At 35.9% G+C, this 19,301-nt stretch overlaps 1 protein-coding gene across 3 annotated transcripts in view; it reads left to right on the top strand.

Annotated features, from left to right (window-relative positions):
• PPA2 (inorganic pyrophosphatase 2) overlaps positions 1-19,301 on the top strand; it is an 81,476-nt gene that overhangs the window by 2,844 nt on the left and 59,331 nt on the right. For all 3 annotated transcript variants that reach the window (XR_012001031.1, XR_012001032.1, XM_072755537.1), the window contains exons 2-4: positions 12,273-12,337; positions 14,232-14,276; positions 19,188-19,241. Coding sequence is in view for 1 of the 3 variants with exons in the window: in XM_072755537.1 (XP_072611638.1) it covers positions 12,273-12,337; positions 14,232-14,276; positions 19,188-19,241 (164 nt within the window). In the remaining 2 variants the exon portion in view is untranslated. The remainder of the gene's footprint in view (positions 1-12,272; positions 12,338-14,231; positions 14,277-19,187; positions 19,242-19,301) is intronic.

Consider the following 19,301-nt stretch of genomic DNA (forward strand, 5'->3'; position numbering starts at 1 on the left):
CTACAAGTGTACTTAGACGATTTTTAAGTAACTAGAATGCCAAAAGTGCCTTTTTTTTTTTTTCACTGAGGATAAATGATAGAAAAGAGAAGGTTTTACTGAAGCAAATGGGTAAGAATTAGAAGAGTGTGGTTTGGGGGAGGGGCCAGGAGGTGAGCTACTAATTGGAAGGGATGTCACATTAAGCAGTTCCTGATCTAAACCGCCAGGGGGCACGCTTGGCTTGGGGCTGTTTACTGCTTGCTGGCAGGGGAGGACGAAGTGAAAGGAAGCCCCTTTAAGGTAAAAGAGTAAGAGGAAAACTGAACAAATAGTTTCGTATAAAAATGGTCTCAAATTGGATATTTTGAACTTTGGCAAAATGTCCTGCATGTAGACGCATGCAGGACTAGGGTGTAGTTCTACAGCACTTCAAAGAAAAACCTGGGCAGCCCGGGTGGCTCCGTGGTTTAGCGCCGCCTCCAGCCCAGGGTGTGATCCTGGGGTCACGGGATCGAGTCCCACTTCGAGCTCCCTGCATGGAGCCTGCTTCTCCCTCTGCCTGTGTCTCTGCCTCTCTCTCTCTCCCAATGTATTTCTCATGAATAAATAAGTAAAATCTTAAAAACAAAAACAAAGAAAAACCTGAATGTAGCACAACTTGGCTAAAAAGTGTTACTCAGCTTATTACAGTGGAATCTTTTCCCACATTTCCAAATATATCCCAGTTCTCTGAAATACCGGTACACTCAGAGGTAGACCATTTTGAGCTTCATTTCTGTAAATGGTTTCTCTATACTGCCACTCAGAAGAACCAGAATAAATGATAGGTTTAATACTTTTTTCCCCCCGGTTTTACTTGGTGTTGGAGTTTGTAGAAACAGTATTGAAGTGAGACAGGATGATAGAGGGGAAAGAGTGTCCTGGCAGGAATCATCAGATCTCCTTGGTACCAGCCTTGGCCATTTATTAACTTCCTTTGTGGCCTTGACTGAGTCATTTATCTGTATCTCAGTTTTATTAAACCATGGAAAGAGGAGATTGGACTAGATGGTCATTTTCCAAAGTGTGTTGAGTTGAGCAAAAACATACCATAGAATATTATTAGGTTTTCTTTAAACACAGTCCTTCATGGTATTTGAGAAATGAGTAGAACACTTCCCATTTTATCACCTTCTTAGAGAGTCACAATGTGCATAATAAACTATGCATATAAAAATTATGCACAATGTGCATAATTTCCCAGAATTTTCTGGGAAATCCTGATACAAAGTAACTTGTCCTAAACGTTTGAACTCCAGAGCCCTTATCTCTCAGAACATTTGTTAATATCTTAGTGACTCTAGAGTTTCATGCAATTCAGTTGAGGAAGTGCTGGGTGAGATGATTTCTGAAACTTTTAAAAAACAAGTGTATCAAAGAGTTTTAGACTAATAGTCAAAACACTTAGATGGTAGGCCTAGCTTGATTGTCTTGGGCATCACTTGACATCCCTCAGCTCAATTTCTTCATCTGCAAAATAGGGATAGCACTACTAATGTAGAATTGCTGTGGCAGTTAAATGAGATCAAGTGTGTAAGATTTATCAGTGTCTCACACATGGCACATAGTAAATATTTAATAAATGTCATTTCTTTTTTCCTTTTGACTTCAAGACAGACCAAAGGTCTTGTCATATTATGTGAAGGGTAAAAATAATGGGAGAGAAGCAGACTCCCTTCTGAGCATGGAGCCCCTTGCAGGGCTTGATCTCACAACCCCGAAAACATGACCTCAGCTGAATATAAGAGTCAGTTGCTCAACCCACTGAGCCACCCAGGTGCCCACCACCCCATCTCAGTTTTAATGGATACTGCCCTGCAGTCTTCTGAATTGTGAAATCATAATGAAGTTAGACTTGTTTATATAGGACCAAAGGCGGTACTGCATGTCAGTATTACTTTGATAGTCTGTATGTCCTTGTTTGTTTTCTTAATAACTTGAAAATTCATGGGGGCACCTGGGTGGCTCAATACATTGGGTCTCTGACTCTTGATAATGTTGATACTGGCTCAGGCCATGCATGATCTCAGGGTCTTGAGATGGAGACCCTGCATCAGGTTCCATGCAGAGCATGGAGATTGCTGAAGATTGTCTCTCCCTCTGCCCCCTCTTCCCCCCACTTTCCCTGTCTCACTTTAAAAAAAAAAAAAGAACACTTTTTTTTTGCATTTTTCTCAAAAAAAATGAGTTGAAGCTATGCTTTTCATAGTTCGCGTTTTTGTTACATAGTGTAGGTGACTGGTTCACTTAGAGACACTGTGCTGTAGGTAATTCATGTTGCTTTTATTTGGAATGAGAATGAATCCTATAGTTATTTAAAATGAATTTGTTGTATCATTCATAATGTATGCTTAAGTTGAAATTACTATAGGTTTTCTTTTTTGGAGTACATCATTTGAGTAGTAGGTGATGGAATCTGCCATTGAATATACCATACATTTGGATGTAATAAAATTTCCTGAGAATAATCCATACAATATGTGTTTGAGTCTAAAGTGTATGAATTCCTGTAACGTTTTTTTAAGTTGACTCATATCACAGAATTTGAATTATATATATAGAACATAATGGTTATTATATGAACATTGAAAAATTATTTGTATTTATTTGGTGTTTGTCATTGTTAAGGCTCTAGTGAGAATCTCTATAAATGGTTTTAGTAATGATATGCAGTAGTATGATGGTATTTGGCATACATGTAGCTGTTTGGTGTATATACATATTATCAAATGGAAGTTTTGCACTCCATTCAATTTTCTCACTTGCTACTACCATTAATAAACTTTCATCCTAATACAACTTGCTGTTATGAGAGAAAAATACAGATAATTTGCAAAATAATAGAATAAAATCTCATTTTAGTCTAGTTGAAGGGAAAGTCTTGACACTGTTTAGCCATGTCCAGTGTATATAGATGGGCCTGAAAGAATTAATTAGTTTATTATTTTTGACAAAGTGAAATACTGAGACAAGATGGTAAGGGTGACTACAATTGTTTGCTCTTCCTTCTAGTGAATATCCTATTATAGTGATAGTAAGTGAATAAAAAAGGATAATCCTGAATCAACAAATAAGGAGGACTCATCAGAGCTGGAGATTTCAAAATATTTATAGAATTTGATGAACAGTCGGAGATGCAGTTATTGATGAAACTGTGGAGGAAGTACCACCTTAAGTATATGTGCTGAAAGGTCTGTAGTATAAGAAGAAGCCAAACTGCTTTGCATAACCTCAGAGTGGTTGTGGGCTTGTTGATGTCAGATAGGAGAGAGGAGGATGAGAGTGGGATGTGGTGCTTTACAGGAGGCGGGGGGTGGGGGGGGGTGGGGGGGGAGTTAATGTAACTTTTATTATGGAATAGCATGCAGATGTTTATCATGCAGGTTTGGCGTTTGTGGAATGGTCTGGTTTCTTCTACAGAAATTGAAGAAAGAGGAAAGTAGATGCCCAATTGTGGTGTTGCTCCAGCAGAGCTCTCTGCATTCTCACTTAGGAAACCTCCCAGTGGAATAGCCAACTTCTTACCCATATGTCTCCTTGGGAAGCTGACCCTTCAATAAGCTTTTCCCATGTACACATCAGTTTTTCTAGTGTAATCTTAAATATCAACCAAATTGTCAAGGATCACCTTTAGTCAGGTTTTCACTACTACTCTACCAAACTGCTTTTGTCAAAATGCAACTTCCACGTGACAAAGAAAATGATCAGTTCTAAGTTCTTATCTTACGTGAATTATCAGCAGAACCTTTCACAGTCATCACTTTGTCTTCCTTGAAACATTTTTTTTTTTTTTGTCTCTGGGACAGCACTCTTTTATTTTGATGGCTTCTCCAGCAGTCTCCTTTTCTGGATCCTCTTACTTCTGAACTCAACTTTTGAAATGCCCCACGGTTCAGTACTTAGCCCACATATCTGTTTATTCTCTAAGACAGAAGTTGGCTAATGTTTTCTGTAAAGGGCCCTGATAGTGAATAGTAGGCTTTGAAGGCTATAGGGTCTCTGCCACAACTACTTAGCTCTGCCTTTGTAGCACAACAGTAACCAGAGAGAATAAAAGTATGAATGTGGCTTTTGTTCCAAGGAAACTGTATTTACACAAATAAAAACAGGCCATGGACCAAAGTTTGCTGTCCATAGCTATTGCTCTAAGTGATGCCTTTCAGTCCCATAGCTTTAGATACCATCTGTGCCTTCCAGATTTGTAACAGCCCGAATCTCTTCTTGCACTCAAGATTTACACATCCAATAAACATATTGTCTTCCCACCTAAATGTCTCAGAGACAACTCAAGGTTACCATGTACAAAACTGATTCTTTTTTTTTTTTTTTTTAAGATTTATTTATCTATTTATGATAGAGAGAGAGAGAGAGAGAGAGAGGCAGAGACACAGGAGGAGGGAGAAGCAGGCTCCATGCCGGGAGCCCGACGTGGGACTCGAACCCAGGATTCCAGGATCGTGCCCTGGGCCAAAGGCAGGCACTAAACCGCTGAGCCACCCAGGGATCCCCCTACAAAACTGATTCTTCTCCACATTCACTTGTTTCTGTTCTCAACTTCTGCAGTCAGTAACTTAGCAATCCTTCCTGGTGCCTTTCTTATCTTAACCCCACTTCTAGCTTAGTAGTTTCTCCCTTCAGCTGTGCTTTTGAAATACATTCAGGAGATAGTCACTTCTCTCTACTTCCCATCCTTGCCACTTTATCCATCTTTCACCTGACCAATTGTCGTAGCCTCCTGATTCTTCCCCTGCTGCCATCTTGTCCCCCTGTAGACTGCTTTCCACACAGGAGTTACCTTGATCCTTTTAAAATGTAAGTTAGATTGTGTCCAGGCTCTGCTCAAACCCCAGTGGCTTTTCATTTTGCTCAAAATAAATTTTAAATATTCACCACAGTATACAAAGTCCTGTGTGATCTAATACTGGGCTTCCTCTCTGAATTCTTTGCTTACCACTCTTCCTTTTGATTGGTGTGCTCCAGCCATCCTGGCCTCTGCAGTGTTCCTCCCTGATATCTGCTTGACCTGCTTCCCTACTTTATTTAGGTCTGTACTGAAATATTACCTATCAGGGAGATCTTCCCTGTCCTTTCCATTTAAATTTTGTCCCTTCCCTTATTCGTTCCTTTCTTGCCTTCATTTGTTTTCCTTTATGGGGCTTATTGTATCCAGTATAGTAAGAATATAGTCCTATTCATTGCTTCTATACCTGCCTCTCCTACTAGAATATAAGTTCCGTAAGAATAGGGAATTTGTATACCCAGGACTTACGTGTCCAGTAAATAACATGTGAATGAATTTGAGGAAATTTTATCAATAGTTAAAAAAAAAAAAAAAAGAAAGTAGAAAGAAGAGAATTTGAATTTTAAAAAGTCCGATGAGTGTCTCTGAGGTTTTAGAAACTCTTGTATCCATTAAAGAGGAAGAGGAAGCTATGAGGAAATCATAATCACAGACATACTAAAATATTGTTATTGTAAAGACAAATAACTCAGTAGAAGGTATAGTGGGACAAATGGTGTTCTTTTGTTTTAAGCCACCGAGTTTGTGATCATTTGTTATGGCACTCCTGGAAAACTAATACAGGAAAGTTAGAATATAAGGTAAATCTATCAGAAAGTATAACACAATGCCAAAGAGACAGAAAAAGGAGGTAGAAAGAGGAGACATGGAGATTTAATGTAGGAAGTCCAATATTGGACTAATATGAGTGCCAGAAGGAATGGAGAGTTCATTACCAAAGAGCTAGTAGAAGAGATCTAAGAATTCTGGGATCTCAGTCTTCTGAGTCCCAGACACATTATAAAAATCTCAGAAAACTGAGGCTTTTATAAAGAATATCCTGAAAGCCCTAGGGCATGGGGCAGGAGAGAGAGAGAGAGAGAGAGAGAGAGAACAGGTCACGTGAAAGGGAATGAGAATCAAACTGGATTTGACTTACAAGCACAGATGAATGCTTAATGACTGGAGTAGTGCCTTCGAGTTTTGAGAGAAAAATAATGTTCTTCCTAGAATTTGCCCAGGCAACCATCAATCTAGGGTGAAGACCAAATAAGGACATTTCAGACATTTAAGGACTTGGGAAATTTACCTTATATGCATCCTTTCATACAGAATGTAAGTTAGGGATGTGCTCCTGCAAAACAACTAAGTAAACCAAAAAGGATGAATGTATGGGATCTAGAAAACAGATCTAAGCTGGAGACCAAAGAAACAAAGTCTTAGGATGCCAAAAAAATCCAGTCCATATTGCAGCTAGAGGATAGAGATTTCCAAAGGGAGCTGTTTGTGTAAAGAGAGAATTCCATAGTCTGTGGAATCTGTGAGACATTTGAATAATTTATAGTTATGATTATGACTGACAATGAAGGAAACATAATTAGAAGCACAAGTCAAAACAGAAGCTGAACAGGAGAGGAAATTTAATTAAAACATTGTACTTGGCCAAAACTCAATACATAGATAATGCTTCTCAAAGTTACTTCAGTGTAAGAAGTATTTGTGGGTGCTTGTTAAAAATCTAGTTATCCAGATTTCTTAAGATTCTGATTCCCTAGATATATGGTAGGTCCAGAGACCTGTTTAGCAAACACTCCAGGTTTTTCCTATCCTTAGAAAAAATTTGGAAATATACTAATAGGAAGAGCATAGAAAATTCAGTATGATTATAGAATATCAACCTTGAAATGAAAAAATAAAGTGAAGAAGATAAAAATTCAGAGAGAGAAGGATGAAGGGAATGAGGTAAAAAAGCCAGTTGGTAGGGTCAAATATAGTATGTTTGGTGGAATAAGGAATAAAGCTCTAAAGTACTAAGATTAGAAAATTTAAGAGGAATAGGTTGGGGGTCAAATGAACTAATAAACTTATCTCTTAGAATTGGAATCAGTAGATAATTTAAAAAATTGATAAGGTAAAAACTAATGATAGAAACATTATTTGGAGTTATGTAGATAATCACTAGACCTAAAGTTAAAAATTTTGCTCTGAGAGTGAATCTGGATTGGAGAGAGGTGGAGACAGAGTTTTTTTTTTAACTATGAACATAAATTGCTTTGTTTAAACAGCAAACGAGCAATTTTAAAAAGCAAATTGGTAGCAACAGCTTGGTTCAAATCTAAAGAAACAACCAGTCTGAGCTTCAAATAATGAAGTTCTAACTCAGGATTTATCACTGATTTATTTTGAGGCTCTGAGAAAGGGCTGTCTATACTGTGTGCTTTATAGTCTGTCAACTTTACAAAGTGGCACACATTACTCCAATGCTTGCTACATGTATCACATCTCTCTGTCTATGGCTCATATGTATAATATATATTACCCTTTTCATTTTATAGACGGTCAGGATAGATGGCACCTATCTTTAAATCTACCTTTAGATAGTCTCAATATTCTATATGGAGCATGCTAGTATACAAATAGCACTGACCCTAGAAAACTTTAATGGGTTCTAATCCTTCCTTTCTGCATTAGGTCAATGATTAGCTTCCTGATTATGCCAAGAGGACTCCTTTGTCTTTCCACTTACTGGATGATGCTGATGTGGATGATGTAGTGCATGCCCTGTCTTGGCTATGGGCATAGCTCACTTTTTAGCACTTTTGTATTCCGACATCTAATACACTTCCTTTTACAAACTAAATTACATATTGCTTGATTGAAAAAAATTGAGAAAATTAAGTTCCAGAGAAACTGAGTGACTTTATCAAGCTCAGTAACTAGAAGTCAGGTTCTTGGTCTCTGTATTCATTGCTCTGTGTGAGTTTTTGGTATATTGCCCATCAAAGTATTCTCATTATCTGACATCTAAAGCCATATTTTATTTTTGCGGATGTGATTCTTTCTATTCTTTTTTCTTCATTTGTTTATTTTGTGATCCAAATGGCTTCTAGTAGGTATTAGTTATCTGAGTCGGACCATTCTCTTGCTAATACTCTTAATTTTCCAAGATGCCAGTCAGATAACAACTTAAACCCATGTATTGGCATTACCATAGTATTTGAATATCATGTTTAGATCCTGGTTTAAAGAGATAGATACCTCAGCACATTTCATAGATCTTTAGCTTTTAGTGATCACAACTTAGGCTGGTCCTATTTTTTCCTCAGGCTGGAGTAACATGGCTTTCATCTTAATAAGTTTGTTGGGGCTTGTGTCCAGTTAACAAGAGCATTGGATCTTTAGAGAAATTTAACAGCAAATCAGTGTGCTGGAGGTATCATTTACTCTTAATTACAAAGGCATCCCAGCTATTATGTCAAATTTCTTATATTTCCTCAATTTTAATAATGAAGTTCCCTGGTTTGTGCAACTTTCTGAATTCTTAAAGCTGAGATTATTGTTAATTCCCATCACAGTGATAGGTCTCAAAAGTAATAGTTGACAAAACCTTCCAAAAGATTGTATTTTCCTCAAAACTACCTTACCTTTGTGACGTAAAGCTAAGAAAAGAATCACAGATTGGTAATTGTTCATTGGAACAAGAGCTTATTACATTTATACTTTTATACATATTTTAATCTCTTTTTTTTGCTTTGTATTTATTTATTTTTAATATTATATACAATAAAATTCAGTCTTTTTTTGTAAACAGTTCTGAGTTTTGATAGAATATAGATTGTTTAAACACCATCATCACAATCCAGGTACAGAACAATTCATCACTCCAAAACCGTTTCCATATGGTCTCTCTTTAGTCACCTTTAACCTCTACCCTCAACCCCTGGCAATCACAGACCTGCTCTTTGTGCCTATACTTATGCCTTTTCTAACAGGTCATCCAAATGGAATTAAGTCTAGCTTTTTCCACATGGCATAATGCATTTTAGATTTATCCATTTTGTTGTGTATATTGATAGTTCATTCTTTTTTATTGGGCACTAATATATCATTTGTTGTACAAAACACCATTCTATGGTTGTAGCAGAGTTCACTTATCCATTAACTGTTTGTACATTTAGTTTGCTTCCAGTTTTTGGTGATTTTAAATAAAGCCACCTATAAATATTCACTTAGAGGTTTTCCTGGAACATTAGTTCATTTCTCTTGGTCAAATACTTAGCAGTAGGATTTCTGGATCAAATGTTTAACTTTATCAGAAACTGCCAAAGTATTTTCCAAAGGGACTGTATCATTTTCAATTCCCACTGCCATATTTTAATAGAAAATAAATGTTACCCATTTAAGTACTGTGTTACTTATAGAAAAGTAAATAATCATGAAACACACTGATCATTCTGTTTCTTGTGCTCATAGATGATTTCAAATTCAGGCAGAGATTTTGAAGTTTGATCTGATATGCAAAAGGTTATTTTTAAAGGTGCATCTTTTTTTTTTTAACTAATGAAAAAGAACTTTGTAGATCATAGCAAGGTTATATATACTTTGCCACGTGTGTGCTCCTTCTCATCTTTATCCTACCTTGTGAATGGGTCCTTCAGAAGTTACCTTGTTGCTAGAGTGGAAAAGAAAAGTTTCATGAACTGTTTGGAGGGAAAAATGAAACAGTAGTAGAAATATATTTATTGAATGTCTACTAAGTGCTGGGTACTTTCTGGATGCCGGGGACCCAGTACAGAGTATAACAGAACAAACAAAAGCAAACAACAAAAACACCTTCTTTCAAGGTGTATTACTAAAATAAGTGCTAAGGAAAACCTACAGAGCATGAGAAGAAGAAATACAGTTTTGGTGAAGCCAGAGCCATTAAATTATATGCTTTAATTTTAGTGGGTTGAAGCATGGCTTGTTTTTGTTTAAACTTTATTTTGAAATAATTTTTGATTTGGCAAAGTTGCAAAGATAGTACAGAATTCCAGTGTATCTATCTCTTACCAAAACTTTCCCTAATATTAACGTTTCTCATTTCCAATGTATATTTGTTAAAAGAAACCGACATTGATACCTACTGTTCACTCCAGATTTTAGTTGGAAATCACTCGTTTGCCCACTGATGTCATTTTTCTGTTCCAGGATCCAGTTCAAGGTACCACATTACACTTAGTCATATTTCCTTCCTCCCCTCCAGTCTAACAATTACTCAGTATTTCCTTGTTTGTTTTATGAGCTTGAGATTTTTGAAGAGTAACTATTTGCTATGGTGTAGAATGTCCCTAAGGTGTCTGCTGTCTTTCTTATGATGAGATGGGTTATGGGTTTTGGGGGGAAATACAGCAGAAATGGAGTACCCTTCTCATCACAGCATATCAAGAGGTACATGCTATCAATGTGATTTTTCACTGGTGATGGTAACCTTGATCATTTGGCTAAGGATGCTGTTTGCCAAAGTTCTCTATTGTAATATTACTGTTTCCCCCTTTCCATGTTCTGTTCTTTGGAAGTGAGTCATTAAGTCCAGTCCATATGCAGAGAGAGCAGGGTAAGCTCTACTTTTTGGAGGTTGGACAGATATGTGTGTGTGTGTGTGTGTGTATCTCGGAATTTTTCTATAAGGAAGGTTTGTCTCTTCCCCTTTATTTATTTATTTATGCATTTATTTGTGTTAGAGTGGTCTTATGTGTATTTATTTTATACTTTGGCTTATAATCAAATATTAATCTGTTGCTCAGTTTTTACATCTTTGGCCTTTGGGATCTCTTATACATTGGCTCCATTTCCTTTTGACATACCACCAACCTTTTGTTTCTTTCAGCACTTGTTTGCTTGCTGGTACTACAGGATCCATCAAGTTTATCTTGTGTATTCTTTGTCCCAGCCTTCTTTAAGAAGTCCCTAGTTCTTTTTTATTGGAGAATGGTATTTGGAAACCAAGATTTGGGTGCTTGAGTGTACTCATTGCTAATGGGCTGTCAGCCAGTCCATGTTTATTTTGTTAAAATATTTTTAAAGTCTGAATTTGAAAATTATACCAAAGAGGTAACAGGCCAGAAATAAAACATAACCTGACTTAGGAAATTATAAACTGAAAAAATTTTATGGCTATATTAAGCCCAGCTTTTGGAAAGAGATGCATTCCAATAAAAGTGCATATTAAGTTGTTTTATTTTGTTTAAATAATATATGCTATTAGAAGTATTTAAAATATGCAATGAAGATAAGATAGTTTCTATTATTAAAGTTCATTTTTGTTTTAAGCTTACCTTAATATAAGCATTCTTATCACTGAGTGGGAACAAGTGATTTGTTTCTTTTCTTTTAATTGGGTAGGATCTTTACATCTTTGTTCATGTGAATTGTAGACGGAAACTGGGAATTCTCCTGTTAGGTTTCTCCTCAGAAAAATTGAGATCAGTTTTAATCCAATCGCTTATTAATGAATTTCTTTTCAAAAGTGAGATTTTTTATATTTGAGTGTTAGTTTTAGACATTTTCTGCTTTGGATGTTTTAAGCTACAGAGATTAAATACAATTGACCCTTGAACAATACAGGGTTAGGGGCGACTGCCTATCACACAATTGAAGGTCTGTGTAAACCTTTAAAAACTTCACTGCTAATAACTTAGGTTGACCAGTAGCCTTACTAGTAACATAAACAGTCAATTAACAGAGATTTTTGTATAAACCTTCAAAAACTTCACTGCTAATAACTTAGGTTGACCAGTAGCCTTACTAGTAACATAAACAGTCAATTAACAGAGATTTTTGTATGCTATATGTATCATATACTGTATTCTTACAGTAAAGTAAGCTAGAGAGGGCAGCCCCGGTGGCTTAGCGCTTTAGCGCCACCTTCAGCCCAGGGCATGATCCTGGAGACCCGGATGGAGTCCCATGTCAGGCTCCCTGCATGGAGCCAGCTTCTCCCTCTGCCTGTCTCTCTCTCTCTCTCTCTCTAATAAATAAATAAAATCTTAAAAAAAAAGATTTTATTAAGCTAGAGAAAAGAAAATATTAAGAAAATCATAAGGGAGAGAAAATATATTTGCAGTACTACATTGTATCTAAAAAAAAGTATATAAGTGGACTTATGTATTTCAAACTTACACTTGTAGTATTTAAAAAAAAAGTTTGTATAAGTGGACTTATGTATTTCAAACTTACAATGTTGAAGAGTCAACTGTACATTGTTTTGGCAAACCAAAATGTTTATTGGTATGTATTATTTTTGGTCATCCTATCGGGGCAAATTTTAAAAGTTGAATTAAACTTTAAATTGGGAGTTTAGATTAATTTGAAAAATCTTTAATAGCTTTTTTAAAAAGTTTAAAAATGGATAAGGATATAATTGTTCTGAAGAATGGAATAGTCTGTTGCTTTAATTCTGTATTTTTATTTTTGTTTTTTCCCTTTGCAGAGAATGTAGCTGGTCACTACATTTCCCCCTTTCATGATATTCCTCTGAAGGTGGACTCAACAGAGGTATTGTCTTAACTTGTTTTGGGGGTGAAAATATATAATTCTAATATCACAAAATGCTTTTTGGAAGCATCTTGAAACGAAAGAATGTGGTTGGAAGTCAAGAAGGACAACAGTTATAATAGGATAGTAAGTCTCCTTCATGAATTAGAATTAGTATGGGAATAGGATCCTTACAGGAGGAAGATATGGAACTCTGATGTAGGATTTGTGCTGCCTTCCAGCCCTTCAAAGGACTGGACTGTCAATATGATGGCAATAGAATGATAGTGAAAATTTATTAAATGCTCATGGTGGGCTTATCCAAACAGTGTACTGAGAGCTTGACTTGCATTTTCTGAGTATGGCTAGGACTACAGTTATAACCCTTATTTTGTTAATGAGGTTCGGTACTTTGCCCATGGTCACAAATCTGTTGTCTGTTGTGGGAGGTAGAATATGAATTTAGGTGGTGCTCTAACTCCAAAGGTGGTATTCTTAATTGCTCTTCTGTAATCCTTCCAGCTCATTACTTCTAAGTAGTAGTCAACTACAGGACAGGAGGTCATATAATCTGGAGAGAGAAGGAAGCCAAAGATAGGGCAGAAAGAACTCCATTTTTCTGTGTGTGTGTGTGTGTGTGTCCGTCTCCGTGTGTCCGTGTGTTTTATTTTGGCCAAAGAACAGTCCAACCCAAATATCTCATATCTTCCAACACGTCTCCTTGCTTTTGGCCAAAAGCTCATGCATTCATTTATTCATTTATTCTTTCAGTAAACAGTCATTGCAGCATTAGGAGCTAGACAGCATTCCAGGTACTAGGGTTGCAGTGGTGAATAAGAGAGTCATAGATCTAGTTTGTACTTGATTGGAGGAAACAGACAACCAGAAAACAAGTGGATCAGTAATGTGAAGTGCTATAAAACTGGCATAGGGTAATGAAAGAAGGAGGAACTGGTCATCTGCTTCATGTGGGGGTGTACCATGACAAAATCTGTTTACTTAACAAAATAATATTTTTGGGAATCCTCTAGTAGGTAGATGGGGAGCTGAAACAAAGAGTGGACTAGAAATATCCCAGTGGGCATGATATTCTGCCTTAGGAGAGTAGGTTTTGGGGAATATGAGATTGGGGTTAGTGAGAGTTGAGAATAGGGCAGGGCAAAATAGAACAGGATATGCCAGTGAATTCTGGACATGTGGAGATCGGTACACACGGTGGTTGTGTGACTAGGTTTCCTCCATCCTCAACCATGATGGTTAGAACTCTTGCATATGGTACTTTGGGATGCGGTATTTTAGGAACAGAAATAATGTTTCACAGTCTACTGGGAATAATCATTTTTCTGTTTTGTTTCCTTCGTTAGTGGTTTTTTTGGTGTGTGAGAGTTACATGTAAGTGTGAGCATTTGTGAGTGGCATAATTTTTCTTTTCAATCCGTCACATATTCTGTTTTAATTTGAAAGTGCTTGATGGTGGCATAGTAATCACACCTTGGTGGAATTTACAGGCAGGAGGTGTGCAGCTGAGTACTTTCATGGCTTGTTAGTCGCGCTCCCTAGAGTTTCATTTCAATAATGAAATCACTGTTTTAAGTGTAATCACTGGAAAGTGACAGTCTTTCCTTAAGGACCAAAGAGCCTTTGCTTATTTGATAAAAACTAGGAAAATATTCTTGAAAGAGATTTAACTTTTCTGATAATTTATCTTATGAAATACTTTGATGCTCATGCACTGGGAATGCAAGTGCTGAGAGATAAGGAGCTGAGCATTTGGTAGGTTCTCTGTTGAGTCAAGTTTCTGGACAGCCTCTGTAATGGAATGTTTCTGTCGTAGGCTTACTTTCATTGCTTTGCAATACAGCTGTATTCTTTGCTGAAATATTACAATTATAAATACCATTTTTTTCTTTTATAGGAAAATGGCATTCCTACAAAGAGAGCACGAAGTGATGAGTATGAGGTATATTTAAAGGTTTTTTTTTTTTTTTTTAAAGGTTTTTATTTTTGTGAGTCATTTCTATTGTCCATTAAAGACCTTGATGATAGTTTGCATTTGTAAAGTGCTTCTAAAGTTTCCCTCCTACAAGATTTTTGTGTGTGTTCTGATGTTTTCTTTTCTTCTAGTATCTGTTTAAGGCAGCTAAGGCTGATCTGATCTTTTCACTTTTTTTCTTGTGGTAAAATACACATAAAATACAATTTACCATTTTATTTATTGCACAATTTTTAAAGTGTGCAGTTTAGTGTAACTAAGCACTTTCACATATGCAGCCATCACCACCTTCATCTCCAGAACTTCATCTTCCCAAACTGAAGCTCTACCCATTAAACACTAACTCTGTGCATTCTGTGCTCTGTCTGGCTCCTGGTAACTGCTATTCTACTTTCTGTTTATGAATCTATTTTAGGAACCTCTTTACTATTTTATTTTATAAGTGAAAAACCAGAGAGAATCAGGAAATGAACCCAGATTTTAGTAGCAAGTTATTTATCGTGGTAGATAGTCTAAAATAAAGGTACTTATGAAAATTGGTCACTGTATCATTTTTTTATTGTAAGGGAAAAAGTGGTTTGAGAGGCTGTTTTAGAATTCTGGAACAAGTCTTTTGGGAATAGAGCAGAAAAAAAAGTTACACCAACTATATGTTAAAATACATGTGTTCTATATATATCTTTTAAATATGTGACTGTCAAACCTTTAATAGTTCTTGACTTAGGACCAGAACATTTGATTGATGTCTGTCATCCCATCTCATGCTGTTGATGCCTTTTTATCTTGCTGATGCCAGACAGTTTTTCCTGCCACCTTCCTCAGCCTTCTTTTCCCCTCAACCTTATTTCCATTTTTTTCTCTACTCTAACTGAAACTTATGACCCCAGCCTTTGAATCTACTTCCAAAAATAGCTGCTATTTAATCCCTACCACCTTTGCCTGCCATCCATCTTGTATTTTAAACTGGTTTCCATTAAAATGGTCCTTAAACCATCTATGTTGGAATAACATAGAACACTTGTTAAAATTTCAGATTCCAGGGCTTGTTCCATATCTACTAAACCAGAATCTTTGATGGGGACTCTTTAGTCCACATATCGAACAAGTGTTTCAGGGCATTCTATATACACTGAAGTGTGAGAACTGCTGCCCTAGATGGGAGAGAATAGATATTGAGGGGTTCAAGGCTTTATAGGTTCCTGGAGACTTTGTGTATTAACCTGCAAATAGTTTTTTTTCAGTGGGATTCTGATTTTATATACAGCCAACTTAAAATTTAATTCTTAGAACATGATTCATATGTCAGAGACTGCCTGACCTTAGTCTGTAGTTAGTGTGTTTATTTATAATTTTCTCCCATTTTTTCCAACCCCAAGCCCTTGGCAGCAGCTTTTCTACTCTCAGTTTTTATGAGTTTTGGCCTTTTCTTTTCTCTTCTTTCTTCTTTCTTCTTTCTTTTCCTCCTCCTCCTCCTTCTTCTTCTTTAAAAAAAGAATTCCACTTATAAGTGGTACAATGCAGTATTTGTCTTTCTCTGGCTTATTTCAGTGAGCATAATGCCCTAACAGTCCAGCCATGTTGTTACAAGTGGCAAGTTTCCTTCTTTCTCATGGCTGAATAATAATCCATTTTATATTAAGCATATCTTCTTTATCTTTTCACCCATTAATGGACACTTAAGATTGTTTCCACATCTTGGCTATTCTGAATAATCCTCCAGTGAATGTGAGAATGCAGATATCTCTTGACTATCCTGTTTTCTTTTCTTTTCTTTTCTTTTCTTTTCTTTTCTTTTTTTTTTTTTTTTTTTGGATAAATATCCAGAAGTGGGATTGCTGGATCATGATAGCTCTGTTTTTATTTTTTTGAAAAATTGCCATACTGTTTTGTATAGTGACTGCAGCAATTTACATTCCCACCAATGCACAGGCATTCCTCTTTTTTCACATTCTCACCAACACTTCTTATTTCTTGTCCTTTGATAATGACAGCCATTCCAACAGGTGTGAGGTGATATCTCATTGTGGTTCTGATTTGCATTTCTCTGATAATTGTGATATTGAGCACCTTCTCATGTACCTTTTGATAGTGTCTCTTGGAAAACCACGTATGCAATTCCTCTGCCCATTTTTTTTTTAAGATTATTTATTTGGGGGAGAGAGCATGCATGCTTGCCTGCATGGGATTGGGGGAGAGGGGAGGGAGAGAGTTCCAAGCAGACTTCCTGCTGAGTGCATAGCCAGCCCACTGGCCTGGCTCAGTCTCATGACCCATGAGATCTTGCCCTGAGTGGAAACTGAGTCAGCAGTTTAACTGCTTAACTGAGCCACCCAGGCATCCCCTGTCCATTTTTTAATCAGATTTTTTTTTTCTCCTGAGTTGCATGAATTCTTTATTTTGGATATTAATACTTATGAGATACGTGATTTACAACTATTTTTCCCTTTATAGGTTACCTTTTTATGTTGTTAATGGTTTCCTTTGTTGTGCAGAAGGTTTTTAATTTGTTGGTCTCACTTGTTTATTTTTGCTTTTGTTGCATTTGCTTTTAGTATCAAATCCAAGGTTTATTTGATCTTTTAAGAGTTTGAGGAAAGAGGGGTGATTTCCTCCCATTTTTTCCCAAAGTTAATAAAAGTTACTGACTTTTTTCATCTTAGGAGTTTTTCTTTTTGGTTTTTGCAAAAAAAAAAAAAAAAAAAAAAAAAAAATAGAAGGGAAAAGTGAAGGGAAAGAAAACATTTGGAGGAAGTAAATGGTTCTTGCTCATATGTAGCTTTCTACTTGAAATGTGTCTCCGTGTATCTTTCTAATTTTCCAGTATATTTCAGCAGACCATTACTGGTTTATAATTAACAATAATGTCAGGATAACCAGACTAACATTGGCTTTAAAAAATTACGCGTAATATACATTTTAGCTGGAGAGGAAAAAAAGCAGGCTGAAATTCGCCCTTCAGAGATCAGGAAAAAATGATAAAGGAGAGATGGTTTGCAGGCTTAAAATTCAAACCTTATCTTTTGTTCTTTTGGCCTAATTCAAGTCACTATGAGTGGTTTTGGTAGGTGTCATTGGGTAAAACAATTGTCCCTAGCCTGGTCTTCTCTGTCACCTCTGAGTATTCATCTGTATGCATTTGTTTTCTTATAGCCAGGCTTTCAGGGATGAATAAATTATGTGAACATCTGCCATTTACTTAGGTTTTTCTTTTTAACAGCTACTTGAGAAATATTTAAACAGGTGCTGGGGTATCTCATAAAAGAGCATAGAAAATGAAACAACAGCAAGACTGTGTATAAGGTTGCTAAGATAGGTATGAGACATACTTCTATGGAGCAATTGTTGAGAATTTATTCTTGGCTTTGTTCTTTATCTCATTATGGATTTGCATTTTTGTCATTGGCAAACTTTAGTCTTAACCAGAAAAACTTAACAATCATCATTACGTTTGTGGCTCAATTTATATTTAATTTTGTAAGTGGCATTCTTTGAATTAATAGCATACATGTTTCACTAAGAAAGCCCCCAGATATCGTTTAGCAATGCTGTAAAACCAAAGGTTTGCAACTCTGGTTGTGTATTAAAATTGCTTGCAGAGCTTTTAAAAATAAGCAGTGCCCTGGCTCTATCCCAAAACTATTGAATTAAAATATGTGGGAGGTGGGCCTAGGAAACCTTTTTTTTTTTTTTTTTTTTTTTAGTTGATCAAAGCTATCCTGGTGATTTTGATGTATGGCATGATTGAGAATAAGTATATTCAAATTCAATCACTGCTTTTTCAAATGATCTGTGCTAAAGGATTAGTTTTTTTTGTTTGTTTATTTTTTATCTGTTGTCAACTGATATACTTTAAAAAATACAGTAAAAATGAATTATTAGACAATTGTAATTCAGAGTTCAACAGACTTAAAAATTACTCCATCAAATTGCTATAAATGTTTCTAAATGAATCAGTAACAATCAACTTGCATATTAGCTTTGGTTCTTGGCCACACTTGGTGTAGCACTGTATTAAGCCATTGCTTTGCTATGGTAAGTTGTTAATTACTCACATCAAAATAGCATGCAGGTCAGCTTTAACCTTGAGACTTTCTCTTTGTAAGGCCCAAACTATAGGAAATTATAGACTTACATTCCTAAATACTCCAGGAAAGGATTTTTACTCACCATTGAACTAGAGTCTCTTTCGATTTAAACACTCTGCAAATTTCAAAAATGATAAAAAGAAGCAGTGGCCCTTTTGTAACTTTAGGAAATCAGAGACCACTAGATAAGCTAAATGTAGAAAGACCTCTGTCTGACTCTTTGTAAACTTGATATCTACCTATGCTGATATCCTTAATTTTATATTATGATCATAATAACTTGGCTTTAAATATTGCTTTATGATTTTCAAAATATTTTACTTCATAATAATTTTTGTGTATTTTCATTTAAATTATATAATTGGTTTTATTAAAACCTTATATGGTGAGTAGGGCAGAGATTATTCCATTTACTTTACAGATTGGAAAAATGAGACATTTAGCTTACATAATGGATACTGTCTCTCACTTCTGTTTTAGTTGGAAAATAAAAATTAAAACAAGTTTCTTGACTCCATTCTAGTTCTGTCACTATTTTGCAAACGTATTTCCAAAAATAAAGCAACTTCTAACACTTCAGTAGTATTCACGTGACCTGATGGCTTAAATTCTACTGTGTTTTAGAAAAGTTGTCTAATTTTTCAGAAGAAATTTAAGGCATATGCAGATGTATGATGCTGTCTCCACACATTTTTATAGGGAAGGAAACTACAGCATTCTTGCATAAGAGAGAAGTGATAAAAGATAGGTAACATTTTAAAGATGATCTCTCCCTTTATTTTTTTAACTGCAGAATTTGTTTAATATGGTTGTAGAAGTACCTCGGTGGACAAATGCTAAAATGGAGGTATGGATATATTCTTTTATGATCAAGTAGAAATTATAATTAATGATATAAAAACTTTGT

Source organism: Vulpes vulpes, chromosome 4, assembly GCF_048418805.1.
Source record: "Vulpes vulpes isolate BD-2025 chromosome 4, VulVul3, whole genome shotgun sequence".
In the NCBI taxonomy this organism is placed as follows: Eukaryota; Metazoa; Chordata; class Mammalia; order Carnivora; family Canidae; genus Vulpes; species Vulpes vulpes.